Source organism: Hippoglossus hippoglossus, chromosome 17 (assembly GCF_009819705.1).
Source record: "Hippoglossus hippoglossus isolate fHipHip1 chromosome 17, fHipHip1.pri, whole genome shotgun sequence".
Lineage (NCBI taxonomy): Eukaryota > Metazoa > Chordata > Actinopteri > Pleuronectiformes > Pleuronectidae > Hippoglossus > Hippoglossus hippoglossus.
In genome coordinates this window covers 15,352,061-15,370,679 of record NC_047167.1, presented here as the reverse complement: position 1 = coordinate 15,370,679, position 18,619 = coordinate 15,352,061, and the positions used below count along the sequence as shown (strand labels likewise).

The following is an 18,619-nucleotide window of genomic DNA, read 5'->3' as shown; positions in this document are numbered from 1 at the left end:
AATACAAGAAGGAACTTTTTATCAACCACACCTGCAACACGAGCTCAGTTTTATTTATTCCTCGTCGACCATTCAGATTAAAAAGAATGTTGTAAAGTCGACGGGTACGAGACCTTCAAAATGAATAGCCTATAATCATAAAATTAAACTACTTGACAGTAAATTACTGTATGTCATGCCGGTGTATAATTGGGACATTCAAGTGCTCGCTGCGTTAAAAGGTGCTATAATTAGAAACCGCAGGCCCGGGCTGCAGAGAAGCACGTTTTGTGTAACTTAAAGGCGACTCTGTTCGTTTTTTGAGGTGGACTCGCCAAGGCTGTCGGGTTATTCGCAGGTCGACCGTCCCCCCCCCTCCCACACCCGGTCTGACTTCACAGTACCCCATTATCCCTCCACCCCAGAACCTGCACCAGTTCGTTTCTCCCTCTCTGACTTGAGGATGCCGCAGCTTTAATTCCAGGAGCCTTGTTTACGCATCGCCTGTTCGGTGTGAATCGTTTCTTTTGACAATCACCATTCGTCTTTAAAAAAAACATGAGACGCGCAGCATAAGAGGCCGCACGCAGCGGTTATTTTCCCCCTCTGAGAGACAAGTGCTGGACCTCCAACCTCTCGCTCGTTGGGCCGCAGCGCAGACAGAATCTGCGTCTACGGGACTCTTTAATTAGAAGCAGATGGCGCACGGGTCTTGTACATTATAACACAGAGCAAAAAGAAAAAAAATACTCCCAGCATTTTCCATAGTGAGCTGGTTACTGCAGCCATACAGGTGCAACACACACAGTCTGCAGCGAGACCTCAGTGCATCTCAGTCCCTGCCCCCCCCCCCTGCTCCTTCTAAACTGAAGGGAACGGGTCACTAAGAGCGCATTACAGGGGATTTCTTATGGGAAGGGTTTTTTGCTCAGTCGCGTTGCATTTGACGCATAAAGCTACCGCCCTTTTACGCGCAGTGAAGATGGAATAATAATCGGTTCCTAGATTACCAAATATAAATTGCGAGCATTAACATCTATTGACATGGTGGTCTACAACTATCCCCTGCGACAGTGAACGCACCAGAGACCTTATTTTATCCTGTCAACTTCAATCTGCACTGATGTGAAAAATACGGGAAATCCAGTTTAATAACTTTCTATCGAATAAAATGGCTCCAGTATCTTTGCTGCTCTAGAAGTACAGATTCGTGCGTCATTTGGATAAAGTCACATCAAAGCTAAAGGTTTTAAGGTCAAGTTTTACCTTTACATTTTTGGATGTGAATTAATTGCACATAACTGTATAATAAATTCACCAGTGCAGATTTATAATTGATTTCATTCGATATTTAGCATTTAGTTGATATTGTATACATGAAAATAATATTAAGTTATTGGGAAGTTTATTTGTAAGTGCATTTCTTTTAAATTGAGCCTGACCTCAGCCAACTGTATCTGACATATACAGTATAGGTTACACATGTGCAATATTAAACATGGTTGAAATCACTATCTTTTTCCCAGAATAAAAACCTTTAGCTACTTGTTTAAACAAAATCTAAATTTTAAATTAAGTTTCTGGCAAAGCAATCAGCCACATATTAACATTAAATACTGTTATTTCAAATGCAGGCTTCAAAAACCACATAAGGTAACCAATCCAAATCTGAGAGGTGGTTTGGATTTGTTGAATATTAAAAGCATTTCTGCCACAGGCGCTTTTGTCTTTGCTATTTGACCCAAAGCACTGAGGGAAGTTGTGCATTTTCAGGAATGTAGCGGAACGTTTCAGGGGGAAAGGGGCAGAGTATAAAAATCTGTGCACAGGCTCAAAACAGGGGCCCCCCCAACATGTCCCCGTGTTGAGGACAAGGGCCCCTGTTGGGGACATCTGATTAGACTTGTTGTTGTTGTTGTTGAAATAACCATCTGCAGGGCACTTTAGGTGGGGGCATAACTGTAAAAACAAAAAAACAAAAAAACAGCAACCATGCTCCATATCCAGAGAAGGGAAATGAAAGTAAAATTTAATTTGTACTTATTTTGCAGTGGGGCCCCTCGGGACGGATGAAGGGCCCCGGGCCACACATAGAAACCCATAGTCTCTAATGGCAGTGGCTACCACCTTCATTTACAGTGACAAATGTATGCAGCCATTTCACATCCCTCTGCAGAGTGTGTAGCTTCTTTTTGGGGAAACTTGTATTTCTATCATTTACAGTAAAGGAATTCAGATCTGGTCCTTCTCTCTCTCTCTCTCCCTCTGTGTCTACCTCTCTCTACCCCTCTCTCTCTCTCTGCTACGTCCTGTTATATTGTTGATGGTGCTCTCTGCTCTGGCGGCCGACATCCTCCTCATTGACCCCCGTCTCTCCCTCTCTGCCTTTTCCGTCTCATGAAAAACGATTCCAGCGCTCTGATTGAATTTTATTCCTTCCTGACCCGGGCTATTCTGCGAGGGCGCCATCAATCTTCGGACTAACACGACGTTTGTTTATTGGGGCCTTTTACTTTGGGGAGAGTATCTAATGGCTTCTATGAGCCGGCTTGTCGCTGCAAGCATGGCGCAAACCGGGAGCGCACGGGGGGGGGGGGGAGACGCCTGAGCCCACGCAGGGATTCACCGTGGCTGCATGTGAACGATCCGTGTTTAGCTGTCAGTAAATATTAACATCCTTCATCTTTGTTTGGATGCGTTGTTTTATTGTCGTTCTCGTCCTTGTTGTTTTGGAGGCCTGAGGAAGCCGGAAAAGGGAATAAAGAATAAACTCAGATAATCCGCCTTCCTTTTTAAAAACAAGGGTTTGAGACTCACAGGATAAATGTTGGTGATTTGATAATGAACATGTTGTGTCTCAGTGTCTGTCACAGGCTGAGGAACATGTTGCCACAAAGCAAATCAGTAATCTAAATCGTCCAAATGACAAACCTCCGAGGTATAGGTTTTTAAAGGAGCAAATTATGGATTGCTATGTATTGTTTGTTGGTGTAATTAATACAACTGAATATTTTTACTGTTATAATTACCTATAACTATTTTGTAAAAATGTCTGTTACTATTTCCATGTTATACTATTTAATTCAAACCCTCGTTGTCTCTTTATGGTAGTGGTGTGGCAATCACGACAATAGTATTGAGTAGGATATTTCCTATTAATATTATTAATAATAATAATAACAACAACGATTGTTGTTATTATTATTGTTGTTATCACCAACGTTTTCATACTGTAGCCATACGAAGTCTATCCTAGCAAAAAGCATTATATTGTTTTTATCGTGTAAACATTATGTCAGCTATTAGTAAATATCTAAACTACCAAATAAAATAGAATTAAATGAAATAAAAAGCTAGTTTGACAGATATATATACATACTGCATTTAAATTAGGGCTACTAATAAACACCATACTATTTGATAAATGTGTATTTTGAGGTACTCGGCCAAATGTATGATTTGTCATTTATTGTGATTAAAAGAGACTGATTGGTGACGTAAACCAAATGTTGGAGCCTTTTCCACTCTGAAGATTTAAAACCAGCGCAGACTGGGGATACAATAAAACATCAATTTGACATTTCGACAAAATAAAACCAACTTAATATCCACTCGATCTTTTCAATTAAAAAAATCCCCAAACACTGAGAAACAGTGGGATGAGTTCACGTCATGTACAACCTGCCGGTGGTGGAGCCGTGCACGTCAGCGGCGTGTCAGACTGGCTGGGGATTCAAACGTCAAACCTGAAGTGACAACGGCACCATATCTTTGGCATGTGTGGTATGATGACATTAAGTAAGCGCTGGTATGTGCCAGTAAACACACAACGCGATCCAAAACAAAGTTGGGATGTGCGCAGGTTATTTCTCAGGTCTACAGGCCTGGAGGTCAACGTGATATCTAACCGTCTATTATTAACGTGTAGAGTACGAAAATGGAAATATTAAATAAATATATAGTATGAATAATACATTTTTAAAATGTCTGGGGATGAAGAGACTATTTTCTCTTTGGACGTGCGCACGCAAAACTGTTTACCCTTAGTTTTCCAATAAGATGAGAAATAAAATAAATATTCCAGAGCATCGTCACATGTAAATAAATATCATCTCACTGTTTCTTTTAGGGTTTTTGCAGCAGAAGAAACTCTGAACATCTTTAATTTTAAGTATGAATATATTTCTATTAGCTCGCAGCATTAAATAAATGAAACCTCACAGGGTCAGATCAGATTAAGGCCTGTTTACCCTCCACACAAAATTTAACCCGGGTCAGACCGAGTGTAAAATATCACAACAGCCTGCATCCAAGTCTGTAAGAAACGAGGCGCAACTTAACTCACATAAAATGACAAATTTATTATTAAACAAACAAACAAAAAAATCCTTCAAAAAAAAAAATACTTTTCAACAAATGAAGAATCTTTGAAATAGTACGGCGGTATACACGTTCCTTTCTTAACTTTTATAATGGAACATTATATTTTTTGGACAATTATTTAAGGCAGTTCAATTTAGAAACACTTTTTTTTGGTGTTTGGTCCATAATATCCGGCTACAGCTTAGAAATAAATTAGTATATGCACTTTACACGTCCATGAAAACTGGCATATCTTTAGCATATCATCACATAAAGCCACAAAAGCAAAGAGAGACTTACGTGTTATTTTTTCTGCAGTAACACTGTTCTTTAGAAAAAACCGAGATCAAGTCTTTTCTGTTTTTGTTTTCTGTCAGTCCACGAGGTGAGGGTGGAGGAGAGAAGGGGGGGGGGGGATTTTACTGAAAGAGTTCAAACACCGTGAGGAAAAGATCGAGCCTGTCTTTCTTTCTTTTCTTTTGGTCAGAACTTGCTGCAGTCATACACAAAAGCTCCCGAAGTGCGATAGATGGATTGGCTCGGTGGGAATGACATCTGACAGCTGTTATTCCCATTCACCGGCGAGTTATTCAAGCCAATTCGTTGGGATTCAAACATCTCTCGGACCGAGTGGAAGTTCTGCTGCTGCGCCGGGTACGTTGCGCCCAGGTGGCCCAGGTCCCCGGCCTGGTTGAGGTACCAGGAGGTCAGCCTCCCTTGGTGGGGATGGTGGCCCTCCTGCCCCGAGTTCAGATTACCGTGGTTCAGGGAGGATGCGGTGGTCGTGATGGAGTAATCTGGCAACGTTTCGTCCACGGTGGTGCTCGGTGCCAAGTGGCTAGATCTGTCCCCGGCGTACAAGCTCATGGCTTGCATGTTACAATGATAGGTGGCGTTGGAGGTAGTGGAGATGGAGTTTTGGTTACAGGGTGAACTATAGACGGAGGTCTGGCTCGGAGAATAGTTTAAGGACAAAGACGGTGTTATACCTGTCCTAGTGGAGGCGCTGAGGCTGGGGGTGAGCTCTGTGGCCCCTTGCGGAGACCCCCGGAGGGAGGTCATGATGTTGTCTACGCTGAAGCCCTGCGTCGAGGCCTGGCCGTGGTGCTGGTGGTGCTCGGAGCCGTCCATGCCTATGGACCTGCTGGATGGGATGCTGTGGGGGCTCCCGCTGGACATGCTGCTGCTGTCCGGGCTCTCGATTTTGGGCACGGTGCTGAGTGAGGGCGAGTCGGCCTGCGGCGGCGTGGCGCTGCCGTTCTCGGTCTTAATATCCTGGATCCTCACCGGCTGGGAGCCCTGCACCGCCTGCTCCTGCTCCCGGCCTTGCTGCCTGGGCGGCACGTCCTTCTGCTGCCGCTCTTCTTTCTCCTTCAGCGCGTCCTTCTTCTTGAACCGCCGCCTCCTCCTCAGGAAGCTCCCGTTTTCAAACATATTGTAAGAGTCCGGGTCCAGGGTCCAGTAGCTGCCTTTACCGGGTTTTTTATCATCACGGGGCACCTTGACAAAACACTCATTCAGAGACAGATTGTGTCTGATGCTATTCTGCCAGCCCTGCTTGTTGTCTCGGTAAAATGGAAACCTCTCCATGATAAACTGATAAATCCCGTTCAGGGTCACCTTCTTGTCAGGCGAGTTTTGGATAGCCATGGTGATGAGCGCAATGTAGCTATAGGGGGGTTTGACCATATCCTTGGGCTGAGGTTGAGGTGTGTACGGTCCATACGCACGGGCCATGCTGGCAGGGTATTGGTCATGTGCCGCATGGGAGTACATGTTCATAGGAGCTGGCATCCCCGTGTATCCTCCACCAGCAGCGGCCCGGTAGTAGCTCGGGTCGCTGCTGATGTACGGCACGACGCCCAGGGAGTTGGGACTGGAGACGGAGTAGCGAGCCTGCATGTCTTCACGTTGATCCGGCGACAATATAGCCACAAAAAAATAGGCAGACGGAGAGCTCCACTTCTCCCTCCTCTGACGACCGAGGGCGCACAAATCTCAGTCCCTCACTGCTCAGTTAAAAAACCGCAAAAAGAAACAGGAGAAAAGTTCACAACAGTGCGGCGTGCTGGTTCTCTGAGGAGCTCAAGCCGTCCCCATCCCCGTGTCTCTGCGAAACAGACGCACATTGAAAAAGTTCTGGACTTTGGACATCCGTCACCACACAGGACTTTTTGCGCAGTTAAATTCTTTCCTCCTTTTTGCTGCCAGTGGAGCTCCTCCCCGAGAAGTGCGCGGCTCGTCCAATGAGGGAGTTGGAGAGAGAGGGAGCAGAGAGCTCCCGGCCACACTCAGAGCTTTAAGTAAAACGAGAGAAGGTGTTGGTAACTCCCAGCCCCGCTGCAGCCAAGACCTCAGACGTGCCAGAGCAACTCACATGAACACAATCAGATCAGGGAGCACATATCCCTGCTCAGTGTTTCAAAACAGCATCCTCCATCAGACCTGTGTTTGTCCCGAGACAACCCAAACATGTGTCATCTCTCAAATGTTTTACACACATTTATATAGGCCAATTAGTTTGGATATTAAAGAGTTAAATCATTTTTTCTCTGTGCGTAAAAACTGTTTTTACGCACAAGCAGCCAGTGACTTTATTTGGCACGCTCTCTTGCAGCTGTCCCTTTTAATAAGTTAATCAATAACACTGTGTTTCCACTATTTTATTTTTTATTGGAAACTATAGCAGTTGTATAGTTAACCAAATGGCGTCGTTTACGCGCCGCTCCGCGTCTTTTAAAGGGCGTTTTATTAGTGCAAAGCCTCCACACCAGCAGCAGATCACCGTGAGATCAAAGCAGGGGCATCGGTGGCCGTGCTGCGTTTAAGTGCGATCTCATTAAAACCAGAATTAAAAAGACAAGTTTGTGCTGAGAGGGACCAGAGGGGGTGAGGGTTAATTCAAGAAAACGATTTAGAGACAAGGGGCCAAATGGCTCAAGCTTGTTTACTGGCTGCCTAATGTGTTGTGATGTCTGAGGCCTACTGGGGATTTATTGCCCAATTGACAGCCCAGAAACAAAACTGATTATTGGATTATTTTATTCGATCGTTTTCTTCACACCGACGTACATCTTCAATTAAATGCATAAATAAAAAAATATCAGGATAGTTTAATCAGTGTTATACCCCTCTATGATTTCCCCATGCCAAGTTATTTATTCTATAAGGCAGAGTTTTTGGGGAGTGAATGAAAAGAATAAAAATGGCCAAACATAGAAAAAGAAAAGGTTCAATAAAGCTGTATCTGAGATGTAAGAGGCGACCGTGCTTGAAATTGTTAATGGTCATTGTGAGGCAACGTTACAGTCCCAGTGTCGCAGTAATCCTCTGCAGGTCGTCTTAATTAAATGTCCGTGCAGTGGCCTGGTGCTGCGCCGGTTTCTCCTTACATGGACCCGGGCATGAACTTTTTCCACCGCCCTGGGCTGTTTACACAGTTCACGACGGGCCTTCCACTTAATCCCACGGCCTGCCCACCCAGTCCACCTTAACTCTTTATTATTTAAAAGGCATCCACGGCTGAGGCCCAGTGAAGAACACGAGAAAGTGTCACAAGCGAAGCACTTGATGGTCGTTGCTTTTTTATTTTTCAATAAAATGAGAAATTATCTTTATTAGAATAGATCTTTTGCTCTTATGGTAATTTACCTGTACTTACATTTTATTTCTACTAATTTTATTTTATTCATTTATTTATTAGATGTTTTATTAGTATGTTATTATACTAGTTGTACTAGTTTTTTTTAATAATTTGTGTTATTTGTGCATTGTAACAACAAACTGCATCTTTCAAATTATTTCAAATTGTTATATAAATTATAACATAATACGAGATGATTATAAATAATCAAACAATGGGAGTATAGACATGGCCTTTACTTTGTAAATATATGCATATATATCTTAAATACGATACTATATAAGAAATAAAACGTAGCCTAATTATTATAAGAATTATTTGTACCATCTCCAAAAACTGATGTTGACATAAGCAGCTCATTATTCAGTTTACAATGATGCATATAGAACGATAGAGGTAGACTGTCTGTCTGTCTGCCTGTATCAGTCAGACAGACAGACAGACAGACAGACAGACACAGACAGAGGGTGTAATAACTTTGGATTTGGTTCCCTCTGGCGTTAATAGTGTGTTAAATCTGTGCTGTCGTAAATACAAGTAAACTGATTGGTGTAACTTTTAATTGGAGTTGTCTATCCAAGCATTTCAATGATATATTCAAACCGGACCTCATAAATTAAACGAATACATAAATACATTTGAAGAAATAATTAATTGAACAAATAAATAAGCAAAATGACAGATGGCTGAGAAGAAAAAAATAACAAAAACAAAACAGCCTAAAAACGAGCAAAGAAGTTGCAGGGCATTTATGAAACACTGCTGCCACCTAGTGGTCTGCTATAGTACTACAGACAGGGATTGACAATGAGGAAAAACAAGAAGCAGCATCAGACAAGGAAACAGCAGGGACCAAAACACTGCTCCAATGACATGGTTAAATATGTGGGTCATTTATTTGTATTGCCACATAGTCTGCTGCCTACACCATGTTGCATGGCATTAATGGAGAGATGCATGATAAAGGGCTACAAATATTACAATGCATTTTCTGATGGAACCAAGGAAACTGAACCAAAGCCTATAGGACTTTCTCCATATGCACGACATTTGAAGCATTGGTATAAATAGTACCTCTCTGAGTGTTTCACTATAGATTATCTGGAATGGCCAGGAATTGTTCATGAGTCAGCAGGTTATATGGGGTTGTTCAGTTTTTCACAGAGTGCTCTGAAATGTAGGGTTTCCAAATAATGTGCCCATCGCCAGCTACAATTGTACTGCAACATCCCTGACACACACACACACACACACACACACACAGTACCCATCAGAATGGCTTACAATGTCTTTCTGTTAGATACAAGGGAGCAGATATGACGGAGGAAAGTAAAGCAGCAGCAAAGCAACACACACATTTGCATTTTGGCTTCAAACTGAGGTCCTGTCACATGACGGCTCACTTTACTGCAGTGCCCAGGACGCACCTGCGTTCACACTGCGAAAATAATGTGGCCATTTGCGTCACAGACTAGATCTCAGGACGCATTTGGGTGCGTTCAGGCCCTTCAGGAACACTTGTGACCGGATGATTCAGGACGGATGTAAATACTAAGTCTGAACGGTGTCTCTAAGTTTCTCAGATCACAAACTCCTGCTGCCAGTTTCCAACACCACAGTATTCCGCTCATAGACCTAATGCTATCTGTATAATCATTGCATAGGCATGACTATATAGAGCCAGAATATGTGGCTCCACCACGAAGTTGCAAATTGCATTTATAATAAGCAAAAGAAAAAAAAAACAAGATGCACTTACCCTTAAGACATCATTGGTTGTTGAGTGAAAGTATCCATGTTGCTATCCTGGGCCCTTGTTCTCGTCCTCTCCGTGTTTGTATCCAAAAGTGCCACATTACTGGTTCAATAATGTCCACTGCTGCTCCTGGAGTATCTCACAGGTTTAGATTGTGGCCTTATGTGTTAGTGCACATCTGTTTGTATCCTCCAGTCTGTCTCGGTCCTGTTCAGCGATCACCAGTTTCATCACGTTTCCACCAGTTTCACCACATTTCCACTTCCGTCAGTCACTTCTACCACTATTCGTTTCCAGGTTTCCACTGAGTCTCCACGCGTTGACGTGCAGGTAGAATCCACCTTCATCACGACACACCTCGCTAACGCTAAGTCACCGAAAAAACCGCGCTCAGGGTAACAGGAAGTAGAAGTAAGGTGAAGGGTTCAATGCGTGCGCCCATTGGCTGAGTCAGATCACCTGTGTTGGCTGCGGGTTTTTCAATTTAAATGTAATATTTATTTTCGTGTTTTTAATTATTTCTCAAAATATAAATGATAGTATTCACACATAAGAAGTTGTAATAAAAAACAGACATTTCTAGAGGAAACTGTGGCTATACTTAAACACCCCAGTCACCTCTGTGGCGCCACCTAATGGTCAAAAAGTCCAGGTCATCTTCTTAGAACTCACTGAGGAGATGTTGCTGTTGTGCAATACCCTGAAAAAGTTGTACATGCAGTCCATCATGGTTGTGTGTCCCAAACACTGCTGTGTCATTTCATTCGTCTTTGTGTTGGTAGTTGGTAGTAGATACAGGAGCCTATATTATATATATATATATCACAGGATAAAATGTATGCACAATTTTCTTTAGAATTATGGACAGAAACATCAACAAGCTCGTAGAAAGTCTGTCATGGGGGCCCTCCCTTTAAATTGCCTGTTCAGAAACACAACACTCATCTATGGATCTGCCTATATATCTCTATATCTATTATTAAATTTGATGTCAACTTATGTTTCTATGACACTGTGCCATTTTCTACACTTGACCTCTCAGACATGGTTGTATCAACACGCAGCCAAAACTCTATAGACTTAATATTCACCTGATGAATAAATATAGTTCTACGTTTGGATTGTCACGTATCTGTAACAATTCATCTAAACCACCCTGGCTCTGCCTTTAGAAATGATGTCTCAGGCTTATGCTGTGTACAGCCCATTAATATGTACAAATATTCATACAATACATTTATCACAAATAAAACTAAGCCTATTGACTTTTGAGGCATTTTAAACAGGTCTAAACAATTTCACCTGTCTTTTTATATTCATTTTACAGAGTTTATGAGCCTTCTGCTAATGTATTTCATAGAATCATATAATGTCTATCAATCAATAATCATCATATCTGTTCAGTCGTTAAACGTGACCTGATCAATTGGCTATTCTGTATAATTTATTTTGTTAACTCTCAATTTCTTTGCAAAGTGAGGTTAAACAAATAAGACAGCCCACAAAATTTAGTTTGAGCCATTGCACTTGCAGTCTCCACTAGGTGGCAGTACAGTCACATTTAAAACAAAAGACCTAGAGATGAAGAATGAAACATTTTTAACACGAGAGTTTTAGGTTAATTATTTTATGTTGACTTGGTCTTTTTTCTCTATTTCTTTTTACTCAAATTTCGCATTGAGAATTATATGTAGGTCTCTTGGGATAAATAATACCCTAACCCTAAATTTCACTTAAATTCTCCCCATGATATAAACAGCTGGGCCTAAAAGAAGGATTCATTTCTTTTGAATAATCTTAAAACTTAAAAATAGTAATGGTGTATCTGTTAAACTGATGATAAGTAGCCCTCAGTGTGTGAGCATGGAAAGAAAGAACAGCATCAAATAAATAATAATCTACCTATATTGTTTACTGTATCTTAACCTTTTGAAATAATTTGTTAAATTTTCTCTTTCATAATGTTAAAATGTCGTAGGAAGAGACCAGAAGAGATAATCAAAGTCAGTAGCTCTCAAACAACAACAACCACAACAACAATAGATAGACAGTATAATAATAGTAATAATAATAACAATAATAATAATAATTTGGCAAAAATAAAATGTATGTGAAATGATACTCAAATAATTTGAGTTGAATGATTTTCCATAAGAAACACTTCCAAACTCTCTTTTAAAAATAAATCTGTTTAATGACTTGTAACATCTTTCAGTAACACCAGGAAACCAAATTAAGTGCATGAAAAAAAAAGGGTACGTGTTTTATGTAGTCTTTAAGTAAAAATGTAAATGTAAATGTAAATGTATTTTATCCACTTGTGTTAAGTCAGAGGTTTGCTGAAAAAATGAAGTGCGAGTCCTCATATCATCACCATCACTAAAAGGTTTCAGAAGTTCATTAAAAAAGAGTCTTCAAAAATTAAAAAAATCCTTCATCAATACTTTTATTGTCTCAACAATCAGCCTGAGGGTTGAATTCAGAGGGACGGCAGCGGACAGGTGTGTCACATGACGCACGGCTTGACGTCCTGACAGACGTTCTGGTGATGGTGGTGGAGCTGGTGGTAATAAGAGCCTCCGCTGCTGGGATGGAGGGACGAGATCCCGTTCAGGTTCAACACGAAGTCCTTCCTGTCACACACAGGAGCCGAGTGACCGGAATACCGAGACAGTCCCACTGGAAACAAAACAGCACAAGTCAGGGTCACTCATCTCTTTAGCTGGGCTGCATCATTCATGTCTGTTATTTTTATTCCTGGTACTGGATAACAAAAGATAACATATACGTAATCTGTGCTCCAGGGGAAATGCGTTTAGGCCATTTTGAATGAGGTCAAAGTGTTTTAAGTTGTATCCAGTCTATTAAAACGCTATAATAACAATTTAACATACTGTGGGTTGCCAGGTTGCGAAAAATCATTTGGCTGATATTTATCTTTTGTATTTGGTAAAGTTATAATCGAATAACAAATAATCAGCAATTTCTCCTTTTTTTTGTTAATAACAATGAAGTCAATGCTAATGAGACTAAATTGTGTTAATGTTGCGTTGTACGATTTCTGCTCTGCAGCCTTGATCTTCCTGTTGAACTAAAAACGTGAAAAGACAAAGTAGTTTATTTTGGTGAAGGAGGTTAAAACAACAGCGATGAGATTTTGACAACGTGGCAAATCGGAAATGTTTTTTTTTAGTTTATAACGGATCAATTGAACAAAGGTAAATCGCATGTTTATCATTGAGCCCCAATTCAACCTATATATTCAACTCATAGAGTTTATGTGGGTGTTTTATTAGAAAGTGACTAATTTGATTCATGATGTCACTAAAACAAACAATCATTCAAAATAAAAATATAATGACACTAAAAACGAACTAAAACTTTAACAATAACAGGCTAAATAATTGCAATAAAACAGTAAAAAAAAAGACGTGAATATTATTACACGTTAAAGGCCTGAATGAAGTTGCACTGAAACTAATGTTTTTTCCCCCCCAGAGTTAATAACGTATTTGTGGATTTGTGGACGAAATGTAGATTAAACACTAGATCATATCGTGTAGAAAAACTGTTCAAATTTTACACACAATTTTATGATTTACAATGAAATATTAGAACTGAAAAACAAATGTTAGGATGATCTCTAGATTTTATTTCAACGACGATATAATCAATTCGTGCAGATTCGTTGGTACTTGACAGACACGTATTTTGTGAGTTACAATAAATAGTAAATATTCGATTAGGTTGTTAAAATTTTGAGTCAAAAACTGGTCATTTCACCTGTAATTTCTTTATGCATTGCTCACCTGATGCAACTCGAATAATAAAACATGAAATGTGAACGTTTCTATAGATTTAATTCGCATTGGCTACGTTTTGCTGTTTGTGATGCGTAAAGATAACGACTCCCGTTTGGGCTGACAACCCACCACTGAGGGTAACTATGAATTATGACCTTTGACAACAATTGCTCTATCAGATAATTCAATACATAGTTTGTGCATAGGAGCAAACAGCGTGTATCCACCTGGGATGTCAGAGGAATCTCGTGCGTTATGGTGCAGATAGCCCTGATCCAGAGGGTAGGATGATGACATCCCTGTGTGCAGAGCAGAAGAAGTGGGGCTGCCTGATGCCAGACACTGCTGCTTCATGTATGAAGGTACACCAGGTGAACTCCAGTGAGAGGCTGCGTTTACGTAAGGCGACTGACTGTCCAGAGAGCCCAGCATTGCAGGAGAGGACTGCAGGGGACTGCTGTTGCTGTCCGGGCAGTAGTCCGTGTTCGAGGCCGCCTGACACGCAGCCATGTACGATGACCCGGAGCCTGATGACATGTGTGGGACGTGGTGGCCCCCTCCGAGGCCCTCGAAGCCGCCTGGCACTGGGTTACCCATCAGGTCTATGTTATAGCCGCCGTGACATGTTAGTGAGCCTGAAGGTGACTGGAAATCAAAGTTTTGTGGCAGCATTGACGCACCGAACCCGATGCCATTCATCATCCTGTACATTGGTTTCAAAGCCTGGCACTTCCTGCGGAATCCCCGAGGTCTGCGGCGAAAGGAGCCCTCCTCGAACATGAACTCACTCCCCGGGTCGATGGTCCAGTAGTGGCCCTTTCCGGGTCTACCCAGACCTTTGGGCAGCTTTATGAAACACTCGTTCAGAGACAGGTTGTGTCTGACGGAGTTTTTCCATCCCTGGTATGATCCCCGGAAGAAAGGGAAGCGCGCCTGCAGGAACTGATAGATCTCGCTCAAAGTGAGCCTTTTGGTGGGCGAGCTTTGGATCGCCATCACAATGAGGGCGATGTACGAGTAAGGGGGCTTCTCGGGGCGCCTCAAACCCGAGTTCCCCTTCTTTCCTTTCACGGATGCAGGGTGCTCGCTCTCCATCACTGGCTGTGCGCTCAGCAGAGTTGAGTTCAGAGCCGCTTGTCCGGAGCGTGGAGGATTAGATGGATCCAGATGTTGCTGGGAGCTCTCGGTCGTCATGGCTGCGCCTGTATTTTTTTGGGTATCCAACCCACTGTGGGTTCCGGCACCTGGGACAACTTTCTCTAAACGCTCACAGGTTTCCTGATGTGACAATAACAGAGGTCAGAGTCTCTTTGCGATGCTCCGCGCGTTTATAACCGTGTAACGCCAGCCGCTGTGCCACCTTCCTCCCTATGTCCATCGCTGGCAGTAATCCCATATGAGAGGGGGAATAAGGCTCCTGGACTTTGCTTGCGCATATCCACCGCGGCCAAACACAACCCGACCACCTATCAATTCTTAAATCTCTCTCTGCCCCTCGATCCCCCAAAATCCCTCCAAGAAATCGCCAGGAACTGCTCCCTCCCCATCTGGCCCGGATCCAGACTAGAAGCCGGACACGGCGCAGTGGAGTAAGACAAATCTCCTCCCACGTCTCCCTTTTCCAAAACACCTCTGTTCACATTTGTCAGACGAATATTTGGCACAATAACCTGACATGTCGTTGAATAAAGGGACTCGGTTTGCATAAATCATTTTGTCTCATGGACTTGCAAAAAGTTGACGTCATTTTGCAAAGGTGCACATGAGAGGGAGTCCTGATTTGTTTGGGATCTGTTCAGGGTTATGCCTCTGACATGAGTGGGAGCATGCTTTTTCCATCAGAGCGTGCCAACATACCACACACAGTGCACGAGTGTCAGTTTACCTCTCGGGGGCCTGGATTTCATCCCTGGGGAAATGAAATTATTGTAAAAAGGTCCCAAATAATGATTTAGATGCTGGAACAACGTCAATTACTGTAAACAGCTTATTGCATTAAGTCAATTTGGAGTCAAGTCACCACATTTATGACGTGAAATAGTGAAATACACCCCCCAACACACACACCAGCAGAGTTAAAACACAATCTGCCCTGAATATCAGCAACATCAAACCTGCAGTCCTGCTGCGTCCAGGACGCGTAGCTGCTTTAAAAAGGAAATTTACTTTCTAGCCTCAGAAGAATGGGGCCTATAGTTGGAAGACATTTCTTCCTATTGTGGATTCCAGCTCGGTTCGCTCAGGATGCACCATTTGTATAAACTCTTTCCTGCGCATGTGTGTTGACTGAGGCGACAGCTATTTACAGAGCCAGACAGAAAACATAAATATTGAATGCCCCCATCCGGTTGCTGAGAGGGTCTTGAAGAGTGGGAAAATCAGATTCACTTAAGAAGCTGTGGTTATTATTTTTGTTATTATTAATATTATTATTATTATAATTATTATAATTATTATTCGTGTTATTACTGTTGAGATGTTATTTTATTGTATATTTTAATATTTTAATTTATTTCAATTTAAATGATTCCACTTTCTTTTATCTTATTTTATTATTCTGGTGTATTGCGTGTTGCTTGTCTTCTTGTTATACTTTGTGAAGCACTCTGGTCAACCAAGTTGTTTTAAATGTGCTATATAAAGAAAATGGACATTGACAATGACAATAAATATGATAATAATAATAATGATATTGTGATTGGAGGAGGTTAATAGGAGGCCCTTATTAGTGCACTTGCAATCGCATCCAACAGCAGTCACGTGAACGTCTCATACAGGTGTGCCAGTCCTTTTTTAGCCCCACAGGAACCATCATGACTGCTTTGAGTACGTTTATTTTTTATATTTCATCGTAAAGAGCGTGTTGATTTTGTGAGAAAGTGAGACAAAAACAGTGGAAGTGTTTGTTTTCAACACGTTTATTGAACGAACAATTCAGTAACATTCATAACAAACAACAAATATGTATAAAATATCAAATCTGATAGTGCTTTAAAAGGGAAATGACCAGAGGTACAAAAATAACCATATGCCGCCACAACAATATCACAAAAATGTAATCCCAGCAAAGATGGGGAAAGGTTCTGTCTTTGGTGCATGGCCCCCTCCTGCCTCCTCTTTTCAGTGCACGTCGATGATTATTTAACCATCAAGTAAGAAGAGAGTTTATCTCTGATATTGCAGCATATGCGGAACAGCAGCTCGGGGGGCCATGTGGCACGAAGGAGCCTTGACGCATGGGAACGAGGCAGGTGTATGTGAATAAGGAGCCATCAGGTCAGTGTAGCGCGGCCAATTGAAAGCCACAGGGTAGAGGGCGAAATGTTCCGTGTTCGAGTCTCTCTTGTACGGTGTGCTGAGGATGCTGTCTATAGCAAATGAACTAGTGAACTTGGGGCATGGATCAGTCTTGGTTGCAGCCGCAGATCGTGGAGGGTTCTGCGGCTCCTCTGCGCGCTCGGACGCCTCCTCCTCCGGCTGATGCTCCTGCGCGCCGAACTTCTTGTTGATGCGCTTTCTCCTGCGACGGAACACCCCGTCAGCAAACGTGTACTCGCTCTGAGGATTGAGCATCCAGTAATTGTCCTTCCCCCAAGGTCTCGACGGGTCCCGGAGCACTTTGAGAAAGCAGTCATTCAGAGACAGGTTGTGGCGCACCGAGTTCCTCCAGCCGGTGTAGCTGCCCCTGAAGAACGGGAACTTTTTCATCAGGTACTCGTTTATCTCCGCCAGAGTCAGGCGGCCACACGAGGAGTCCCGGATGGCCATGGCAATGAGGGCGATGTAGGAGAACGGGGGTTTGGGTCTCCGCGTGTACGGCTTCGACTTGCTGGTGCTGCTGCTGCTGCTGCTGCTGCTGCTGCAGGGATTGACAGGTGGAGGGCTGTGCGCCACGCAGTCCCCATCCGAGCCCAGCTCCTCCTCAGCGCACAGAGAGGAGCTCACACTCCCCCCCTCTGCATCACTTGACACCTCAAAGTGTTTCATGTCAAAGTGGCTCCCGCACAACACCTCCAGCTTCATCCTTTTATTGTAAATCCCTTTTAATGGTGCTGCGTAAAGATCTGTCCAATAGGCTCTCCGTGCGTAAAGTTGGTAACTAGTGTTTGTCAAGACGCAGACTGTTTGGAACTGGATCCAACGATTTCCTTCTGTGTTGTCATACCGGCAAGTGGACTAAAGCACCATCTCACCTACAGTGTGCGTGAGCAGCAGTTTATAGCCGGCTCACCTAAGGGCCAACCCCAACAAGGCGGGGCCATAGATGATCTGGAGCGTCACACAACATCTTCCCATTCCAATTGAGCGCACGATAGTCTATAATAATACCACGGATCTTAATAAAAAGTTTCACCATGACCCTAAAGTAAAGTATCGACCATTATCAAGAGAAGATATTCACCGGAAACACCAATGAGTGCAGCTCTCACCTGTGAGGGTCACCTGTGAAATATGATCTGGCAAACAGCTTCGGACTATTTCACCTGAGACAACCAGGTGGCGTATTTTTCCTTTATATTTGTGAGGAGGTGCCTGCAGGTAGCATTAGTCAGTTTCATCCAGCAGAGTATAATCACAAAGAAACATCCGCCTCTCTTTACTTGGATGCAATTCTTTACATCCACCTTGTAATTAAAAACAACCCATTATACTGTTTTCTCCTATTATGAAGAGCTCTATTTATAACACAGTCTGTGGGAAAAGATGCTAAATGTGTGAGCAGGATACTCATGCCAAAGGCTGATCTTTAGATGTGTATGCCAACTGTACAGCCCACGTAGAAACCAGTGTTATTTTGTCTCCCCATTTAAAACAAATAGTGGAGCTGGGCCTGAATTGTGGGTTCACACTGCTAATTATTTTCTATGATTTATAATCTCCCTGAAAATAAATCACAAAAGAGGTGAGATCACAAAACAAGGGTGTGACGTGATGCCCAAAGGACAGTAATGAAAATAGGCCAGCAGGTGAATACACCTATTAAAGATACTCCCAAGCACTATAGTATGCCCTTTAAATAGCAAATACCAATGTCTCATTCTCATTAATTGCATGTGCGCAGGCTGGTTCTCCACC

General features: G+C 42.5%; 3 protein-coding genes across 3 annotated transcripts; all 3 read right to left on the bottom strand.

The window, feature by feature from the left end:
* Positions 1 to 4,315: 4,315 nt before the first annotated feature.
* On the bottom strand, positions 4,316 to 6,572 carry foxc1a (forkhead box C1a). The gene has a single exon (XM_034614418.1). The coding sequence runs from the start codon at positions 6,241 to 6,243 to the stop codon at positions 4,825 to 4,827; it is 1,419 nt and encodes a 472-aa protein (XP_034470309.1). The 5' UTR covers positions 6,244 to 6,572; the 3' UTR covers positions 4,316 to 4,824.
* Positions 6,573 to 11,915: 5,343 nt separating this feature from the next.
* Positions 11,916 to 15,881, bottom strand: foxf2a (forkhead box F2a). Its single transcript, XM_034614391.1, has 2 exons — positions 13,771 to 15,881; positions 11,916 to 12,419 (listed from the first exon to the last, which is right to left on the bottom strand). Exons 1-2 carry the CDS (start codon positions 14,735 to 14,737, stop codon positions 12,247 to 12,249), a joined length of 1,140 nt encoding a protein of 379 aa, XP_034470282.1. The 5' UTR covers positions 14,738 to 15,881; the 3' UTR covers positions 11,916 to 12,246.
* Positions 15,882 to 16,445: 564 nt separating this feature from the next.
* On the bottom strand, positions 16,446 to 17,748 carry foxq1a (forkhead box Q1a). The gene has a single exon (XM_034614392.1). The coding sequence runs from the start codon at positions 17,564 to 17,566 to the stop codon at positions 16,709 to 16,711; it is 858 nt and encodes a 285-aa protein (XP_034470283.1). The 5' UTR covers positions 17,567 to 17,748; the 3' UTR covers positions 16,446 to 16,708.
* Between the last annotated feature and the right edge of the window lie 871 nt (positions 17,749 to 18,619).